Source organism: Crassostrea angulata, chromosome 2 (assembly GCF_025612915.1).
Source record: "Crassostrea angulata isolate pt1a10 chromosome 2, ASM2561291v2, whole genome shotgun sequence".
In the NCBI taxonomy this organism is placed as follows: domain Eukaryota; kingdom Metazoa; phylum Mollusca; class Bivalvia; order Ostreida; family Ostreidae; genus Magallana; species Magallana angulata.
Window position 1 is genome coordinate 42544342 of NC_069112.1, and position 17298 is coordinate 42561639.

The following is a 17298-nucleotide window of genomic DNA, read 5'->3' on the forward strand; positions in this document are numbered from 1 at the left end:
TCTGTTACATGTACTTTACATGTAGACTAATGCAGGTATCATGGTATACAAAATCTTTGATAACCCAATTTTATGTTCTTTTGTCCAAAATTCATGTTTTGTAATTATAGTTTACATACAGGTAGTTGGAAAATCATGCCCTCCTGTTGTCTCCATTAACATTACATGTAGGATATGTAAATGTACATTTGACCTTCAAATAACAGATTTGGTAGGATTATTACTTTTGATATGAGCAAGAATTAACATTTTTTTACCTTTTTATTGTATATATGCTTCAAAAATATAGAAACACATATAAATTAAAACATTTTTCATATGAAATGGTTATGTGTCTCCAGCTACCCTGGTGTGTTTGAATTTTATTTCTTATTTTTGGCAGGCATATCACAGTTGTAGGTCTTACTGTTTTAGAGTGGTTTAAGGTATTCAATGTATAATGAAGAGATATTGAACAATTTTGAATCATTTCAAGCTACTTAATTAAATATGTATTGCTAGATAACAATGAAACTGATATAAACCAAACTCACATGACTGATAACATATAAAAAGCCGGTCATTTTGTATCTTAAATCTTTTTATTATCTCCGTTTGATGAAAAAGAGAAAATTTTAATTCTGTCAAAATATCTGCAGTAAATGATTCATTTTATTTCATATTTTAATATATAAAATGTGTATACATGTATTATCGAAGAGAGTTTTTACCTTGTTGAATCTGGATGTTGTCCAATCCGGCGAAATTATTGGTTAATTTTAAATGTTGTGCGATGCGGATCATGCCTCTCCTTGTTTTAACATTTAAAATTAGTTTTAACAATATCTTAATGAAACATTTGTTGCCCATAGACTTCAATTCAAATTTCAAGGTGTAATTAGTTGGACCATAATTAAAATTTTACAAATTTGTTTGGTGGAGTATTTTTATTTGATAACACCTTTAAAATGATTTAATGATTAAGAATACTGGATTAATCATTTATTAGGTACAAAATGTGATTCTTATTGATCAAAGACCTTAATAAAATTAGACTGAGAAACCTGGAAAGATTTGATGCTCATTAGATATGATTGTTAGCTTCGTTTTTCATAGAAACAAGAAACCACATGCAGGACGGCATGTCTATCTTTGAGTTAAAAAATGCTACAAATTTTTAAATTTACCAAAAAGGAGCAATTCTTAGCATCAGTGATGATTATTTGAAAAATGTGTAAGAAATGACTTAATTGAGGAAATTGCCACAGGTTGCATATTATTAGGCAAAATATATTAACCTTAATGGTTTATATTATAATCAAAAGATAGTGGGAGGGTATACATGTTAGGATATTTCTAAGTGATGTGATGCTTTTTTCAAGATAATTTCATGTAAATGTATGTAGTATTGAATAATGTTTTTTAGTAAAGGAATTTGAACAACAAATGACCGTTAAAAGATTAAGTAAATATATTTTAATGATGGAGAGCCCGATAATTGTGATATAGATCGATAGAGAATAGTGGAAATGGTAGGTTCATTTAAATGGCCATATTTTTCTTAAAACTGAATGGATTGGCAAAATGAAGCATACCTTTTCTCAGAATTGAATAAGCTTTCTAATTTTAAGGCAAGATATGTTTTCATAGAATGTTAATACAAATGTGATTATGTTACAGCTCAATGTTTATATTTTGGTAAGTTTTAGAGAGAAATTAAGCACGTCAGCCATGAAATTCATGTATGAGATACTGACTTTCCTTGAATCACTGTAGTTTTTAGAGTAATACTAATTCAGGGATTTTAAAAATCATATCTATTTACGTGCATTTTTATTAAATGAAATTTATTAATAGGTTGATAAACGTTTTTTCATAATCGATAAAATGGAAACTTGAAATGCTGTACTGATTTTCATTGATTGGTTTTTTATCATTATTTCTAGGACTGATATTTAATCAGCAGATTGTAATGAGTTTTTTTCTGGGTATAGGGTGATCAGCAAACCCTCATGATAGCTGTAGTAGGTTGGCATTTTTTGAACTTTCGCCTGTACATTTGGTGACACATAAACGTGGTCTAATATTGTTCCTCCTTCAGTTGTGTAGAAATGTACCAATTGTGTCATACCAAGTTTCTCCATTAAATTTTGGATAGGACCATGCAAATTTGCATCTTCGTTAAAATCTCCGAGACAAACTATGTGCCTATGATTTGAGGAATATGTTTCTAATACTCTTTGCAGCTGAAGTAAAAAGTTTGAAACATTCACACAACTGGATCGATAGACAGTGATAATAATGATATCATCTTTTGTTATGTGTACTGCAATTCCCTCAATATTTTTTTCTGGGAAGGAAATGATGGTTTTCCTTGGTCCAGTTTGTTTCAAATACACACCAACCCCTCCACCTTTTGCGAAACGCATATGTATCATCTCATCATTGTTACATTCATATGCAAGTCCTCTAGATGCATGGTGAAACTGAAAATTATTCATTTCAAAATTACTGACGATATGATTTGCTTTTAGCCATGTTTCTGTTAGGCATATAACATCAGCAGTTTTAGTCCTAATATCTCTCTGGAGGTCAGCAAAATGTTTTGGAAGACTTTGTATGTTAAGAAGGAGAATTGATAGAAGCGGAGCAATCTGAAAAGGTTATATTTGCCATTTGTTGTAAAGCTTCTTTCACTTCTGGGTCAGCATATATTTTTTTCTGTAATCCTTGTAGGTCATTAATGTCAATAAACAATCCGTCTTGAGATGTAACTCTACTTAGAGCAACATATCCTTGGCCAGGTGAAAATGCTCGATCTATATTGACAACTACTTTGTCGACTGTCATACCCTGCACTTTATGCGCTGTGCAAGCCCATGATAAACGCAATGGAAATTGGTGTCGAATAGTAGTTTTTGTTTTTCGTTCAACTACTTCCTCTTGGACTCTTTCGATCATGACAATGTTTCCTTGATTCGTTCTTTTTCCAGATTTTTTTCCAACAGATATGTTGTCAAATATTACTCCCACAGCCATTATAGTGTTGGAGTTATTTCCTTGGCCAAATTGAAAGTTAGATACATGCCCCATTACTCCATTTACCAGCCCATCATCTACTTTGCAGTTTCGTGTTAGCATTACTCTTGCGTCAATGGCCAGCAATAATGTACTGGGCAATCCTTCAGTCTTATAGCTAATGGGTTTTTTTCCTCAGATTCAGTTTCCCGGTAGAGGAATCTTTTGTGAAGTCTTTGGCATCAATTTCCACAAGATTTACACATCGTTTTTTTAACATTGTAAGATTAAACGAGTTTACTTCATCATTTGTTGCATAAATGTGAAGGGCATCTTCTGGTCCTTCTCTAACACATTGAGACAACATAGATTTGGTTTGGTCAGTTAAAGGTTGATTTCGTTCTCTAGTTCGCAGTAAGTTCAATGTAGCTGCAAAAGACATGTCTTTCTTTTGTCTCATCACTTCTGTTAACTCCACTTTCCTGAAATTTTCTACCCAAAAATCTTCAGGGTATGTGGGATTGTCTTTGTATAACCTTTCATCTTTGCGTTGTTTTACTGGCGGAAGTTGGTAAAAATCACCAACAGCAATAACGGACACTCCTCCAAATGGTTCTCTTTTTTTCTTGATTTGAACAAGTCTTTCATGAATGTAATATAACAGTCGTTTGTAAACCATCGAAACTTCGTCAATTATAAGAATTTGTAGCTCGGAAAGTTGTAATCTCATTTCACTCAAACTTTGTTCTTTTAATGGTTCATATGGTAGTGTCATAAATTTTGGCAAAGAAAACAAATGATGGAGTGTATTTCCTCCGATATTGAACGCAGCCGTGCCAGTGAATGCAGCTAAGAGCACAGTTACACTTTCTGGAGATAACATTTGTTTTTCAAGCAAACGGGATGCCTCATAATGTATAGCTTTAATTAAATGGCTTTTACCTGTCCCAGCTCCACCGGTTATAAACAATTGTAGCGGATTAGGATTCTGTCCTAAACTTTTCATTAGGCACCATTCACGCACATGATAAAATAATTGGATCTGCGTTTTGTTTAAGGTTTGTAAGACCGGCAATATCTCATCTCTTGAATTAATTCTCTGTTCAACTCTTAATGGAACATCAGCATTAGTGGTTTCCTGCATGTCTGGGATTGTTTCTATCAATTGTTCATTACAGTCATCATATTGGCCTCTTTCTCTTTGGAATTTCTGCCTCATTGACTCTGTTTCTGGGCAAAGGTTTGCCCAAGCATCTTCTGGTTCTCCTATGTTTTCAAATGTTTCCATTGCTTCATCTATTACTTTTTCGTTTTGTGCAAATCGTGCATGGTTTTGATCAACAATAGATTTTACTGATCTGATCTGCTTTTCTACCATAAATTTGATGTGGCCTTGTTCATAAAATGTCTCGAAAAGTTCATACGGTGGTGGTTTTAAATGAGAACCATTTCGATATGGTAGAAACAATTGAAGAAGAGATTGATAGTACTTCTCGGTCATCTTTTCAGCATTAAACCTTGGGTATCTAATAATGGCTGGTTGTGTTCTTGTTCTTTTTTGAATATAACCCTTTTCATTTTGTAATTTGAAGACGTTTTCATTTGCAGTCTTTGGAATCTGTGATTTTGCAAGAACTCTAAATTCTGAGCAGAATTCTGCCAGACACATGGTCTCAAAATCGTGTTTGTCTGGTCGATTTTCATATCTCTCAACTATATTTGTCATCCAAATGTCATTTTCATCATGATCTTCGTCTCCATTTGTATCTTCTGTCTTTTTATTTCTTTTAATCTGAGAGAGAGGTTTAGTCAATCTGGTAGGATTTTCACCCACTGGAACAAATACAACTTTCCTGGAACATTCTTTCATTCTTAAGTTACAGACTCTGTAAACAGCCTCCTGTGTGCTTACTTCCCTATGATTTAGGTAAGCTGATCCAATTTTCTTCAATGTGTCTCGTGCACTGGCATTTCCTTCCTCAGCTTCAAGTTTTGTTTGTTTCAATATCATACCCATTTCCCTTTCAGACTTTGATATGTATGAAATCATATACACGATGCAACTAAATGGATCTGTAACAAACTGAATATCCATATTTGCATTCCGACATGGATTATATTGATTCGTCCATAGTTCATCAAGTTTTCTTTGAAGAACAACTGAATGTTTCATTGTCAAGATTTTATGTGCTTTTTCATACTGATCTTGTGATACGTTTACTCCCTCCAAAACGTCCTTAAATGTTTTTGATTCATTTTCTTCATTTATCACTTCATTCCAAATACGTTCAAGAATTTCTTTTGCAGCTACTTTTTGTTCTTTCAATTCAACTGAGTCAGTTTCATCTCCCTCTTGTGTTTCGTTTGGAGAAGTAATGAAAGTGCGAGCAGAAGGGGGTCGTGGAAAATTGAATCTACAATTTGTGCCTTTTTTCCTGCATGATTTCGAATGTTTTTTGCTGTGTTGTTGCACTGCCAATACAATGTCTCTTAATTCAGGATCTTCATGTTCTGCAGGCAAAGCACATGATACATACTTATCTATAAATTTGCATACAGCTTCTTCGCCATCCTGGTCAAGTTTTGGAGCATTTTCTACCCAATATAAACAATGCATGTGTGGAGACCCTCTTTGTTGGAATTCTACTCTTTGAAAGTAATCTGCAACTTTTCCAATGGGTTCAACAGGTGAAAGAATTACATCTGTCTGAAAGACATGAAATCTGTGTTCAAACATTCTTGCAACAGTAACAGGATTACTTTTTAGCACCTCATTTTTCTCTGACCAGTCTAACAAACACGGATCTCTGTTATCATTTTTTTGTCGTAAAATTGTTATAATTGCATCATTCCATCTATATTCAGCTGCTGAGAAAGAACAGAACCATGTTGGGATTCCCAATTGACGAAGCATTGCAAAAAGATCCTTTTGGGCAGATGACCAATATGCTGGTGTTCCACGAATTGGCTGCATAAACCTTAAAGCTTCGTTGTTTTTCATGAGCCTTGCAAGAATATCAGGGTCCTGAACCATTTGAGAATCTATAACCTTGTTGCATCCCATTGCTTTGATTGATTTCCTCTATTACTTGATTAAGATCAGACATATACTGACTAAAGAATATAAAAATGCTGTCCTTTGCAAATCTGTCATCAGCATTCATTAGTCTGTTGTTGAAATATCTTGATAAAGATATCTTTATATCCCTTTGATCATTCCATGAAAACTGACCACTCGGGAAAAGGTATGGAAATGTTTTAGCTTCATTTCCGGGTTCCTGCAACATTCTCACTGGATTATTTCCTTCACCAGGGGCAATGCTATAGATATCGTCAAAATAGTGGTCAAGAACTTCCTGCGCAATATCCACAGGTTGCAAACATGTATCAATCGCATTTTCCTGTGGTTCCTCAACAGTTACATCATTTTCTTGTAGAAGTTCTTCATTGTGATCACTGATTTCACTCCAGTCTGTATTGATTGTAACATGCTCATACCATTGATTGTTCTTTTTCAAAAAGTCTAATGCTGTCAGTATGTGATTAGGATTGACAAACTGATACTCATAGTATCCCTTATAATTCAACTTTCTTTTTAACTTTACACGGAGCAGTAAATCTTCGTTCTCCTTTGAAGGTAAAGCTGTGACTTTTTTTAAGTTGGAAGGAACGCACACTACTTGTCCATGAATGTTTTTTTGACCACCATGAGGAAGAGCCATGACCTTCATGAAAGGAATGTGTAAAGAAATCAAGTGTTTCTCAAGGTTATTTAACCTTTCTAGTTCTACTGGGATATCCTCAAGTGTAAGTCTATTAATCTCACTCTCTGGTGGAATATTGCAAGCCAAGATCTTTCTGTGGCACGTATAGCAAATCCATAAATTTGATTTCACACAATTTTGCGGACAGGAAGTTGTGCAATTATGACGGTATTTTTGTTGTAGGCATAAATTTGCCACTTTTGCTGCATTTTCATTTTTTATATACATAGATTGTTCACATCTTTGAACTTGATTTTGAAATAGAAGTCGGTTACAACAACAGCATGTATAGTCAATGCCCTCTTTTGTTTTCTCCTTAAAGATTCTCACAACTTCATCTTCTTTTGTACATTTGTCTACTATGCCTAACAGCTGTTTTCTTCATGTTTTTTGTCTCTGAACTAGATTCATAACGCCTCTGGCTATAAGTTTTGACAGCTGATCTGAATAGTTCATCTTTGTTATATCTTTCTGCAGCAGCTTTGAGCTTCTTTTCCCTGAAATCATTATTTTCCTTGTTTCTTTGAATGCTTGCTTTGTTAATGAGCATCTTGTAATTGGTATCTGTGGCATACTTTTCCTTACTTCTGAGTTTAGTATTTGCTCTGTATTCAGTGTTGTTCTTATATCTCTGAACATTTTCTAATTTGACCTTTTCTTTATGCTTTTTATCTTGTGTACTTAGTATACCTTTGTAATCCTCTTTTCCTGTCCTTTTCCCTGCTTTCTTTATGAGTTTTATACTTGCGTTTGCTCCTCAATTTGACATCTTCTTTATGTTTTTGATTTTCTGCGTATTTGCGTACACTTCTTGCCTTTACATGTTCTCTGTGCATCTCATTTGAAGCATATTTATCAATGCTGGCTTTTTGTTTTTTAGCTCTCTGAACAGTGTCTCCATAAAGATTCCTGCTTCGAAATTTAGCATTTTTTTGGTATTGCATGTCTTTGTGGTATCTGTCTGCATTGTTTAATTTTACTTTAGTTCGATATTCATCATCATGTTTGTAGCGGTTAAGTGCTTTCTCAAGTTTGTTTTGTCTGAAGGTTGCACTTTCCCGGTATTTTTTTCTTAAAGATTGTTTTCTTTTATCATCTCTCTTGATTTGCTTCTTTCTTTGCAATTGTTTGTTACTTTGATATTTTGCTGCACAATTCTTGGGAACTGGTCTTGAGTCTTGTGAATTTAAATTTATTGGACTTTCTCTGCATGGGTTTTCTGCAACATTTAGAACCACATTGTAATGATTTTGGCCAACATGATCCAAATAAATTGCACCAAGATTGTTTTTTGGCAAAACTGTGTTTACTATCTGTCCAGAATACCTTAACCAATGACCCTCTGAGAATGTGTAAATATCAACTTTCAAAAGATGAGCCATTGCCAAAATCTCGACCTCTGTTGCCCATACACCATCTTGTGACATTGATGAAGATGCAATGTAATTTTCAACAGACTGTTGATCATTCCTTAAAATTTTTTTGAATAACTCTTTATTTTCCAAAATATGTGCACACACAACATTACGCATGATATTGTGAAAATCTTCAGTATTTGTCAACGCATATGATATTGCTCTGAAATAGCAGTTGCCATCTCTTAAAATTTCTTTATGGCAAATTGGTTCTCCAAGGTTTTGTTCATGACACTGCGACAGTTGATTATCTGTATTGTGCAAAAAAGGGACGTTTAGAGATTTACAAAGCGTCGTTTTTTCTTTATTGCTTAGAAGTAGGAATCTATATTGTTCATGTGTTTCAGAAACAAATACCAAATCACCATTATTTGTCAAATTTTGAGTTCCATTGTCGTTTCCCTTATCTTCGGGAATGTTTAAAATATTGGTCATTTTGCAGTGAACTCCAGTCAAATTACACTCTACATTTGAGGAATACCCCATTGAAAGAGCAAGGCCAGTAAGATGCAAAAATAGTTGGTCAATAGTATCAAATAAAACTCGTGTGCTTTTGCCGTTTGTAGAAAACAATCCCTCTATTGTTCTTGAATGAGAATCAAAACTAAAGAATCCATTCTTTGTTTTGCCAGTGAGTAAAGTGTTCCCACCAAAACAAACAAAACAACCATCAGTATTTTCTAGAGTATTAGTGAGTGTTTGTTGCAATGGTAAAGCATCAAATTCTGTGAAATTAATATGTTGATCTGGCAAAATAACACTTGTCTTTGGCTCATTCGAGAGAAATTCAAATGAACGATCATAACATTCAAAATTCTGTGGCAGCTCTTCTACAAGCAAATATCTATCATTAATGGATGAGCTTCTTTGCATAAATGAATACAATTCATCGCCTGTTATTAAGATTCTGTTCATGTCTTGCGCTGACCAAAACTTAGTATTCTTTAACTTGTGATAAGAAAGAGCTGATAAACAGTTTGCAACACATTGAGTTCCTGCGTTCTCCTCGAACAAATAATCAGCTTGATGGAATGAGCCCTGAACAGAACGATATAATTCATAGATACCTGTACATGTTGAACTTTGATGACTCAAACTTGCGTCTTTCTCAATTTTGTCTTTTTTGTTTTCTGCTAGTTTATGTGACAAGTCATTTTTATCATAATAAAATCTCATTGTTATATTTTCATACTCTGTTTCATTTTGTTTCATATATTGCATAGTATTTCCTTTTGATTCCTTTTTATTTTCCTCAAAATATCCCTATCTTTTAATTTCCTGCTGGTCCCTTCATCCATGGAGGTTTCCAGCTGCGCCTGACCTGCTGGTCCAGACACGTGCACGGTGTCTGGTCCAGGTGCCCTCGGTGGAGCACAAACCCACGGTGGGGAGTCAGGGGACGGTGCCGTGCCTCCGTCTTGGGCACACAGACGACTTCCCAGAGGAGATGGCAACCTCTGGGCAGGTGGATGCATTTTCACTCTAGGCGAGGCCTGCATCCTGGCCAGGGGTTTTTCCTCTTTAGGTAGGCACCCCATAGAACCTGACCCCAGAACATTGCTGGGAGGAGCTGAGACAGCTCCAGAGACTACTTCTGGTAAAATATCAGGCTCTACCAATGCTGCAGAGTTAAGTTGTTGTTTTCTCTTTCTCAACCGGTCTTTTTCACGCTGGTATTTTGCAGACAATGCCTTTCTCTTTGGCATCTAAAAAAAATTCATGAAATGAATGAAAATAGAAATCTCATTGTTATGGACATTATTTAGAAATACAATTTGTATTTTTATTTAGGAGCATTGGCAATGTTCATGGCGTTTGGACAGAAAAGAAGGTACAGTTTCCTTCAAAATTTGCCTTAAATTTCACAAGTTATTAAAATCTCATGAAAATGCACGTATACCATCTTGAACACATGTGCATATAAAGTACCAAGTTATACACTTTTACTCTGTTTTGAAAATGAATAATGTGTTCAACATTTCTTCCTTTTCCTAAGATGTAGAGGAAAATAATGAAAAATGGCATATATCTCATAGTTTTTTGAAGTGGAAAATGCGTAAGCAGCTGTCGTCCTCAACTAAATTAATATATTTAATGTGATATCACATGATAAAGTGATAACGTAAGTTTCATCATGGGCGACGGTTGTGGACAAACTGTTCTGTTCAAAAGATCACAGAGGAAATGGCGTCTTCTGCTCAGTTTTAAGAAAATTACGGGAAAATGCACTGTTTATGATGTCATAATTACACTTGTGAAAGTCTTTCTAGGTAACAATTTATATCTTAATTTATGGGTATTCTTATGAAAATAATTGTAACATTTTAATTTTTTGTGATATTTTTAAAAATCAGTTTAAACCAGGGCAAAATATGACTGAAATTTTTATGTGTCTGTATCGACAACAACAGACTACAGTCCCTTTTTCCATCCTTATAATATTTACAAAATATTAATCGCAGTAATTAATATTCGAGAGGGCCAGTTTGCTGAAGAGTGAAAAATGTTCTTATAGATTAAATGATACACAATATTGTCAATTGATTTTATATTTTACTGAAATTGAAATATAGGGCCAATATATACAAAAAATTGTGAACCTCAATTTGCCGTACGTTTCCTATTTTAGAGTGGAATATTTAGACTGAAATAAATAGGATTATTGTAACGATTGGCCCGACGGCCTTAATGGTCACCTGAGTACCATAGCCCACACACAAACTTGTCGAGGAGTCTCATTTTTACATTTAATTAAGTTTCATTCTGGTGTATAAAAATTATAGTATTGAAACAATGACCACTCCCTGCCTGAAATCTTTCAACCTTTATTATTATTTTTTGAAAAAAGATCATATTAGAGTGCATGACCAAATATTGAAAAGGGAAAATGCTCTGATAGAAAATAATTTTCCCCATATTTGTTAATTTTCAAGATAGGATTTAAGTGTATATCTTTTCATGGATAAACTAATATGAGGTGGCTAGTAAACATGTTTTATCTAAAACAATCTCCAATCCCTCATCCTAAAGGGCAGACAGAAACTCTCCCTGTGGGAAATTAAACAAAAAAAAACCCCACTCTTCTTCATACAACATCCAGAGATACTCGCTAATCCTATTCCGGCTTTAGTATTAATCAGTGGTTCACCATCTGGTTTTTATACCAAAATCATTTTACATGTACTGTTTATCAATCAGTTTGGTTAGCCAATTATTACTATACTATTAACAAGTCTATTTGTTTATTTACTAAGTTCATAAAGTGTAACAGTTTTTGTTTCCAACAATAAAAAAAAAAAAAAAAAACTCTTTTGATTATACAACTTCTTAATTACATAAAACTTAATGATTAAAAACAGAATTATGGCAAGGCAAGGGAAAATAACTCCTTTATGAAGAAGCAAGGAAAGAAAACACCTTTAACTTTCACAATTTCTTAACTTTGATAGACAGATTCATTCTGTCTCTTTTCTGAATATCTGAATTAACTTTTTTTTTTCATTGAAATTCCTGAGCAGAATAATATAAAAAGACAAATATACATCCCCCCCCCCCCAGCCTTAAACCTTGCCTTACATGTATGTGATATGAAATATTCTTAGATGACGGCTCAATGTTTTTTTTTCCTTATTATGCAGTCAGTTTTTATTCTGTGTCAGTGGACGTTTTTTAAACATTCTATATACATTAACACTAAATGACCATTTTGGCCACATATGACCTTGAAATTTGTTTAACATAAAGCCTGAACACTGGTGATAATTGTGTCTAAATTTCAAGTCTTTACTTTGAAAAGAACACAAGTTGAACATTTTTAAATGATATAAGGCTAAATTGCACAAAAATCATATGAACGCCATCCAACTGTGTGTTTCAAAATTATCAAAGTATGTTTTATATCAAATTTTTTTAGCCTCAAGTAATTCATGAGTATGATTTATATATTTTTTCTTAAGATAATGGGTTCAAATTCACTTTTACATAATATTAAGTCATTATTTTCTGTATTTGAGAAAATATTTCAAATAATAATTTCAAGTGTGTTTCATAGTACCTTAAATCTATATGACCATTTTGGTCCGCCCTAGAGTCAAAACCCCTATCTTGGGGGACATAAAATTGATAATATTGGTAGAGGGTTTCCTAGTCAACAAAATTATGAATTCAATTTTCATTACAGCTGTGTGGGAGTAGAGGAGAATTCCTAAAGTAGTAAAGAACCCTGTTCCAAATTCAACCCCATTATTAAAGATACTTGATCAATTCTATTTATTAAGAAGGTAAGGTCACCCCTGCAGATCATATCTTATATACAATGACACAAACTATGAGTTACACCTGGAATGACACAGGGTATAAAAAAAAATATATAGATAAAGGATTATGGTGTCAACTTTTTTCACAAGTTATCTAATATTTCTAATTTCGAAAGGGGCTGGTAAGGTCAACATTATACATGTATTTATTGGACACCACACCCTTTGTCTCAAAGCCATGGTTAAAACAATTTTAGTACATGTACATATATATACATGTATAGATCATGGCAAATGCATAATGTGTTTTATGCACATTTTGTTACAGTAGTGATAGGACTGTTAGATCAATGTGTCAAGTTTTTGTAACATTGAGTACTTTTACTTCATGGGATTTCACATGGTTTACCATTTTTATTGTCATTTATTTTCAAAGCAGGGCCAATTTCATCTTTTCAATTAAATTTCTGTTCAGACAGTGACAATAAAGATTTAGAAATAGGTCATAAGTTAAAGTATTATGAATATTCACTGTATCAACATCTTGTCTTTATGACACAATAAATTAAAGATATATTTATTTGAAACTAAGGCTGAAGTAATAGATTCCTTAGAACAAATTTAATAACCCTGTCTTTTCTTTTACATCCTCATCCTAACTTTACAAATTCTTTGAACTGAACAATTTACATCTTAAAGATAAAATTTTTAGCATATACATGCAAACTAGATGTGTCGAAAAGCCACGAATGCTCCCACAATCAGTCAAATCTTCATATGCCAAATTAGGCCATTGCAAATTTTGTCTTTGCTTAGTGTCCACCCAAAACTCAAAAACCCATCTTTCTATCAGGAAAAAAACCCACAACCCTTAGAAAAAACACACAACTTTAAAGATTAAACAAAATAAAATTTATAATATATTTTTAAGCATTTTCTTTATTTTGTAAGAAAAATGCAAAAATAACAAATAACCACTATGGTTTTCATTTTGAATGTTGTTATTATGAATATTTGATTTCCGATTTCATTTAAAAATGCGATCCCAAGCCCGACATATGAAAAAGCGATCTAATCTTATCAAAAATGATTTTTTAAATTTTATTTCAACATCTCGAAACCAATCCGTCCGTGGACGCTAAACATAAAAAAAAAACTTGGAATCGCCTTTACTGTAACAATTCAATACAAAAGATATATAAATCCCTAAAAATCATTCTTTTTATATAACTTCAAGACGCATAACTTCATCACAAATCATCAGACCAGAAGTAAATTTCAATCTTGACCTGTATTTTCTAGTCAAGTTAACAAAAGCATCAATTTAAAATTTAAGAGCAGTCAATCTTGTTTTAGAACAAGAGAAATAACTCTGAATTAATCATACACTAGGATGGAACCAAATTTGAACTTGACCTCTATATTTGTCAATTTGACTCAAGCACAGACTTTTCTTACACAATCTCATAGATGTCATAACGTAACAGAAGTTTGTGCATGGTTTTGTCAGATTGTAAATATTTATTTAAAAGTTGACCCTATAATAGTTATACTCTCGAATGATCTTCACTTTAGTAAGCAATGTCTATTTATTCAGGTGACATAATCATCCTCATGTGTCTGCGTTTCATTTCAATAGTGCCCACTATAATCACTACCATCTGTACTTGAAATAAATATATCTTCGGAATAGTATGTAAATCAAGAATATATATATATATATATATATATATATATATATATATATATATATATATATATATATATATATATATTTATAGCAGATTATCTTTCATAACAATTTAGATCTTAACGATCGGTTCCGACATCCAAACCTAGAGATACAGCTATTCATGCAACTGGAATTATATGCTGACGTGAAAGACAATCTGACATGACTTACTCTGTTTCAATTTGATTGATATAACAAAACTGTACTATCGTTCTCTTAATAAAAGAGTATACAAGATCTATCTTCTTGTTTTGCAACAAAGCAGCACCGTAAAAACCTCTTGAAATGTCTTCGATATCTTTCGACAAACTAACTGCGTAGTTTCCTTTGTTTTGTTTTTTTCTAAATATAGAACTATAGCTTATTAGTTAACTCGTACGAAAACATTTCTTTATTTCAAACCGACAATATATTGAATATTGCAACTTGATTTTAATTAATGAAAAATAACGCTACGGTCATTTGGATGAACAGTAGATCCTTTATATAATGTATCAAAGTGGTCACTACTGATCTCATCAACTGATCAACGAAGGGAGATAGATCACTGGTATGATTCTTTTGCACGAAGCCAAATTTTATGGGCTGTAGTGTCGGTTACCTTATAAATTCTAAGATAATAGCTATAGTTATAATAATTTTAGGAACAAATAAACAATTTTCGGAATGAATTTTGGTACAAATTACTATCGTGTTTTTACCTGAAAGCACATTGTTGCGAGCAACAAGTGGGTCTTTCGTTTGATTTTGAATTGATAGCGTTCAATTAAACTGTTGACATTTGGTACGATTTACTATCATATTAACTTCCTTTTAAACTACTTTCTCAACCTACACAAAGAAATGCAATCTCCCACCAGTGAAGCAGGAATGATAACTCTGGGTAGACATTGCGCGAAATGCAGATTCCCGGAAAACGTCATTTTTAAACTTCAATATCTCAGCAATGCGTTGTCCGATTTTAAAACGGTTTTTAGTTTTGTATTCAGTGCAAAAATGTCAACAAAATGCATATGCTTTAAAATGCCAAAAATCCAAATATTAGAATCACTTCCGGTAACGACCGGAAGTGACGGACGACCTGCTCATATTAAAATTTGATAAGTTTAAAACATATTCTGATCGAAAAAAAATTGTAGATTATTTGATTTAAAAAAATTTTAAAACACAATTTTCCGAAAATGCTGTTTGAGCGGACCGGATATGACGGACGATCGTAGTTTTACCTGATCGGCCCTAGAAATTCAAAAATCTATCATTCCTGAAACTTTCAATTTTCTATCTTTAATCGTTTTTGAGAAAAAGGGAGGACAAGATCACTTTTTACAAAAAGAAAAACGAATATAACGGCCGACCGGAAGTGACGTCATCAACAAAACTGTACATGATAAAAGACCTTGATATTTTGTATTTTTCGTGAAATTTTCATAAAAATCCATTGTAGCATATTTGAGATATTTGAGTTTTAAGAAAAATGTTAAGAAAAAAAAGAATAATAATAGTGAAAAATAGAGAAAAAGAAACCTAACAAAAACAATAGGGTATTCCGTTGGAAACGGAAGACCCTAATTATGATTACGATACATTCAGCTTTTTATTTTTAAAAAATCATTATTTTATTAGATTAGACTTTTTATAACATGAAATGACAAGTGTTCGGACAAATTAAATAAAATCCCACTTATATTGTTTTTGTTTATGAAGATCGTTCATAAGTAAATGTTAGTTTAAATGAACCTACTCAATTTTGTAAATGTAAATAATGTTGTATATATGGGGTTGTGTGTTTTTGACAGTTAACGTTGCCCTCAATAAACCAGCATACCAGCAATACTCTGCACGAAGTGATGACAGATATGACGCCAGTAACGCTGTGGACGGACGTAAATCTGATCTTAGCATGAATGGTGGTCAATGTGCTTTATCAGTGTCCTTTTTAACCGCCACCTGGTGGGTGAACCTGACCAGCATCCACAGTATTCATCACATCACTATCTACTTTAGGACGGAAAATGACGGTATAGTAACAGTCATTTTGTATCTTGGAAATGATAGTCTCTGTGGTGTAAACTGTCATCAGGCATAATTATATGCTTTTTATTGACATGTTTTATCAGAATACTAACTCTTTATATGAATTTCCCTGTTAGTTTGAAATATCAAAACCGAAAACATGTTGTAGGTTTTAGTGTAATAGAAACTACAGGAAATAAAACTGTTCCAAGGGCTCCAATAAACATAAACAATAACTGAAACAAATGATCAAACACATTTATAATTTTTGAATTAAAATTACATATTAAAGAGAAAATTACATATTGAATTCAAGAGTTTACTGAATTCACTTTACATATACGCATAAACGGCAATCTTAGGTATCTGTATTGAATAAGTCTAATTTCGGCATTGTTTACACTGCATTCCGATGATTTGTCTCCCGACCTGGTCTTCTCTATTAAACATGCTTGTGACGTCATCAATGATAATTATACGTAATAGAGAGAAATCGAAGATATATTCAGTTAGAAGAGTTACTAGTGATAATTTCTGCCTGAAGTTTTTATAATTTAAACCAGGGATAAAGTTAAAATCGACAAGTTTCTGAGTAAATATGACATCATGCTGCTTATTGTGACGTCATATTGATCAGAGGAATTTGATCGCTGAAAGTTGCCTTATCATACCCGCGTCCTCTAAATCATATGAATTATTTTCAGGGTCAGATATTAAAAGGATTAAAAATATCAGATTACTTTGAGAAATGTTTCATAATATCTACCTACCATGGGTATCAAACTTATTATATTTACTGGTATACCTTAAGGTTTTTGTTGGGTTTCAAGGGATATTTTGTTAAACAAGAAGGCGTAAGGTGGCTGTTCTTGTTCTTTACTGTTTGGATTATACGTGCTTAGCTTTTAAGAGGGGGTTCAGACCGCCCTTTTCGCCACACACTCTCTTAGGCAATATGCGACACTGACTGAATTCCAGTTTGTTAGCACAATCGTATCGCTTTGACATATAAACGTATATAGGTTTAAACAAGGAAGTTCTAAGTAATTATATATATATATATATATATATATATATATATATATATATATATATATATATATATATATATATATATATAT

General features: G+C 32.9%; 1 protein-coding gene and 1 long non-coding RNA gene across 2 annotated transcripts in view; both read left to right on the forward strand.

The window, feature by feature from the left end:
- LOC128172410 (multiple epidermal growth factor-like domains protein 10) overlaps positions 1-17298 on the forward strand; it is a 110833-nt gene that overhangs the window by 38908 nt on the left and 54627 nt on the right. Inside the window, exon 2 of the mRNA XM_052838208.1 lies at positions 15961-16182. Coding sequence (XP_052694168.1) covers positions 15961-16182 — 222 coding nt within the window. The remainder of the gene's footprint in view (positions 1-15960; positions 16183-17298) is intronic.
- LOC128172525 (uncharacterized) lies at positions 10277-14646 on the forward strand. Its single transcript, XR_008242292.1, has 3 exons — positions 10277-10446; positions 12357-12456; positions 14239-14646. It is a non-coding gene; the product is annotated as an uncharacterized LOC128172525 (long non-coding RNA).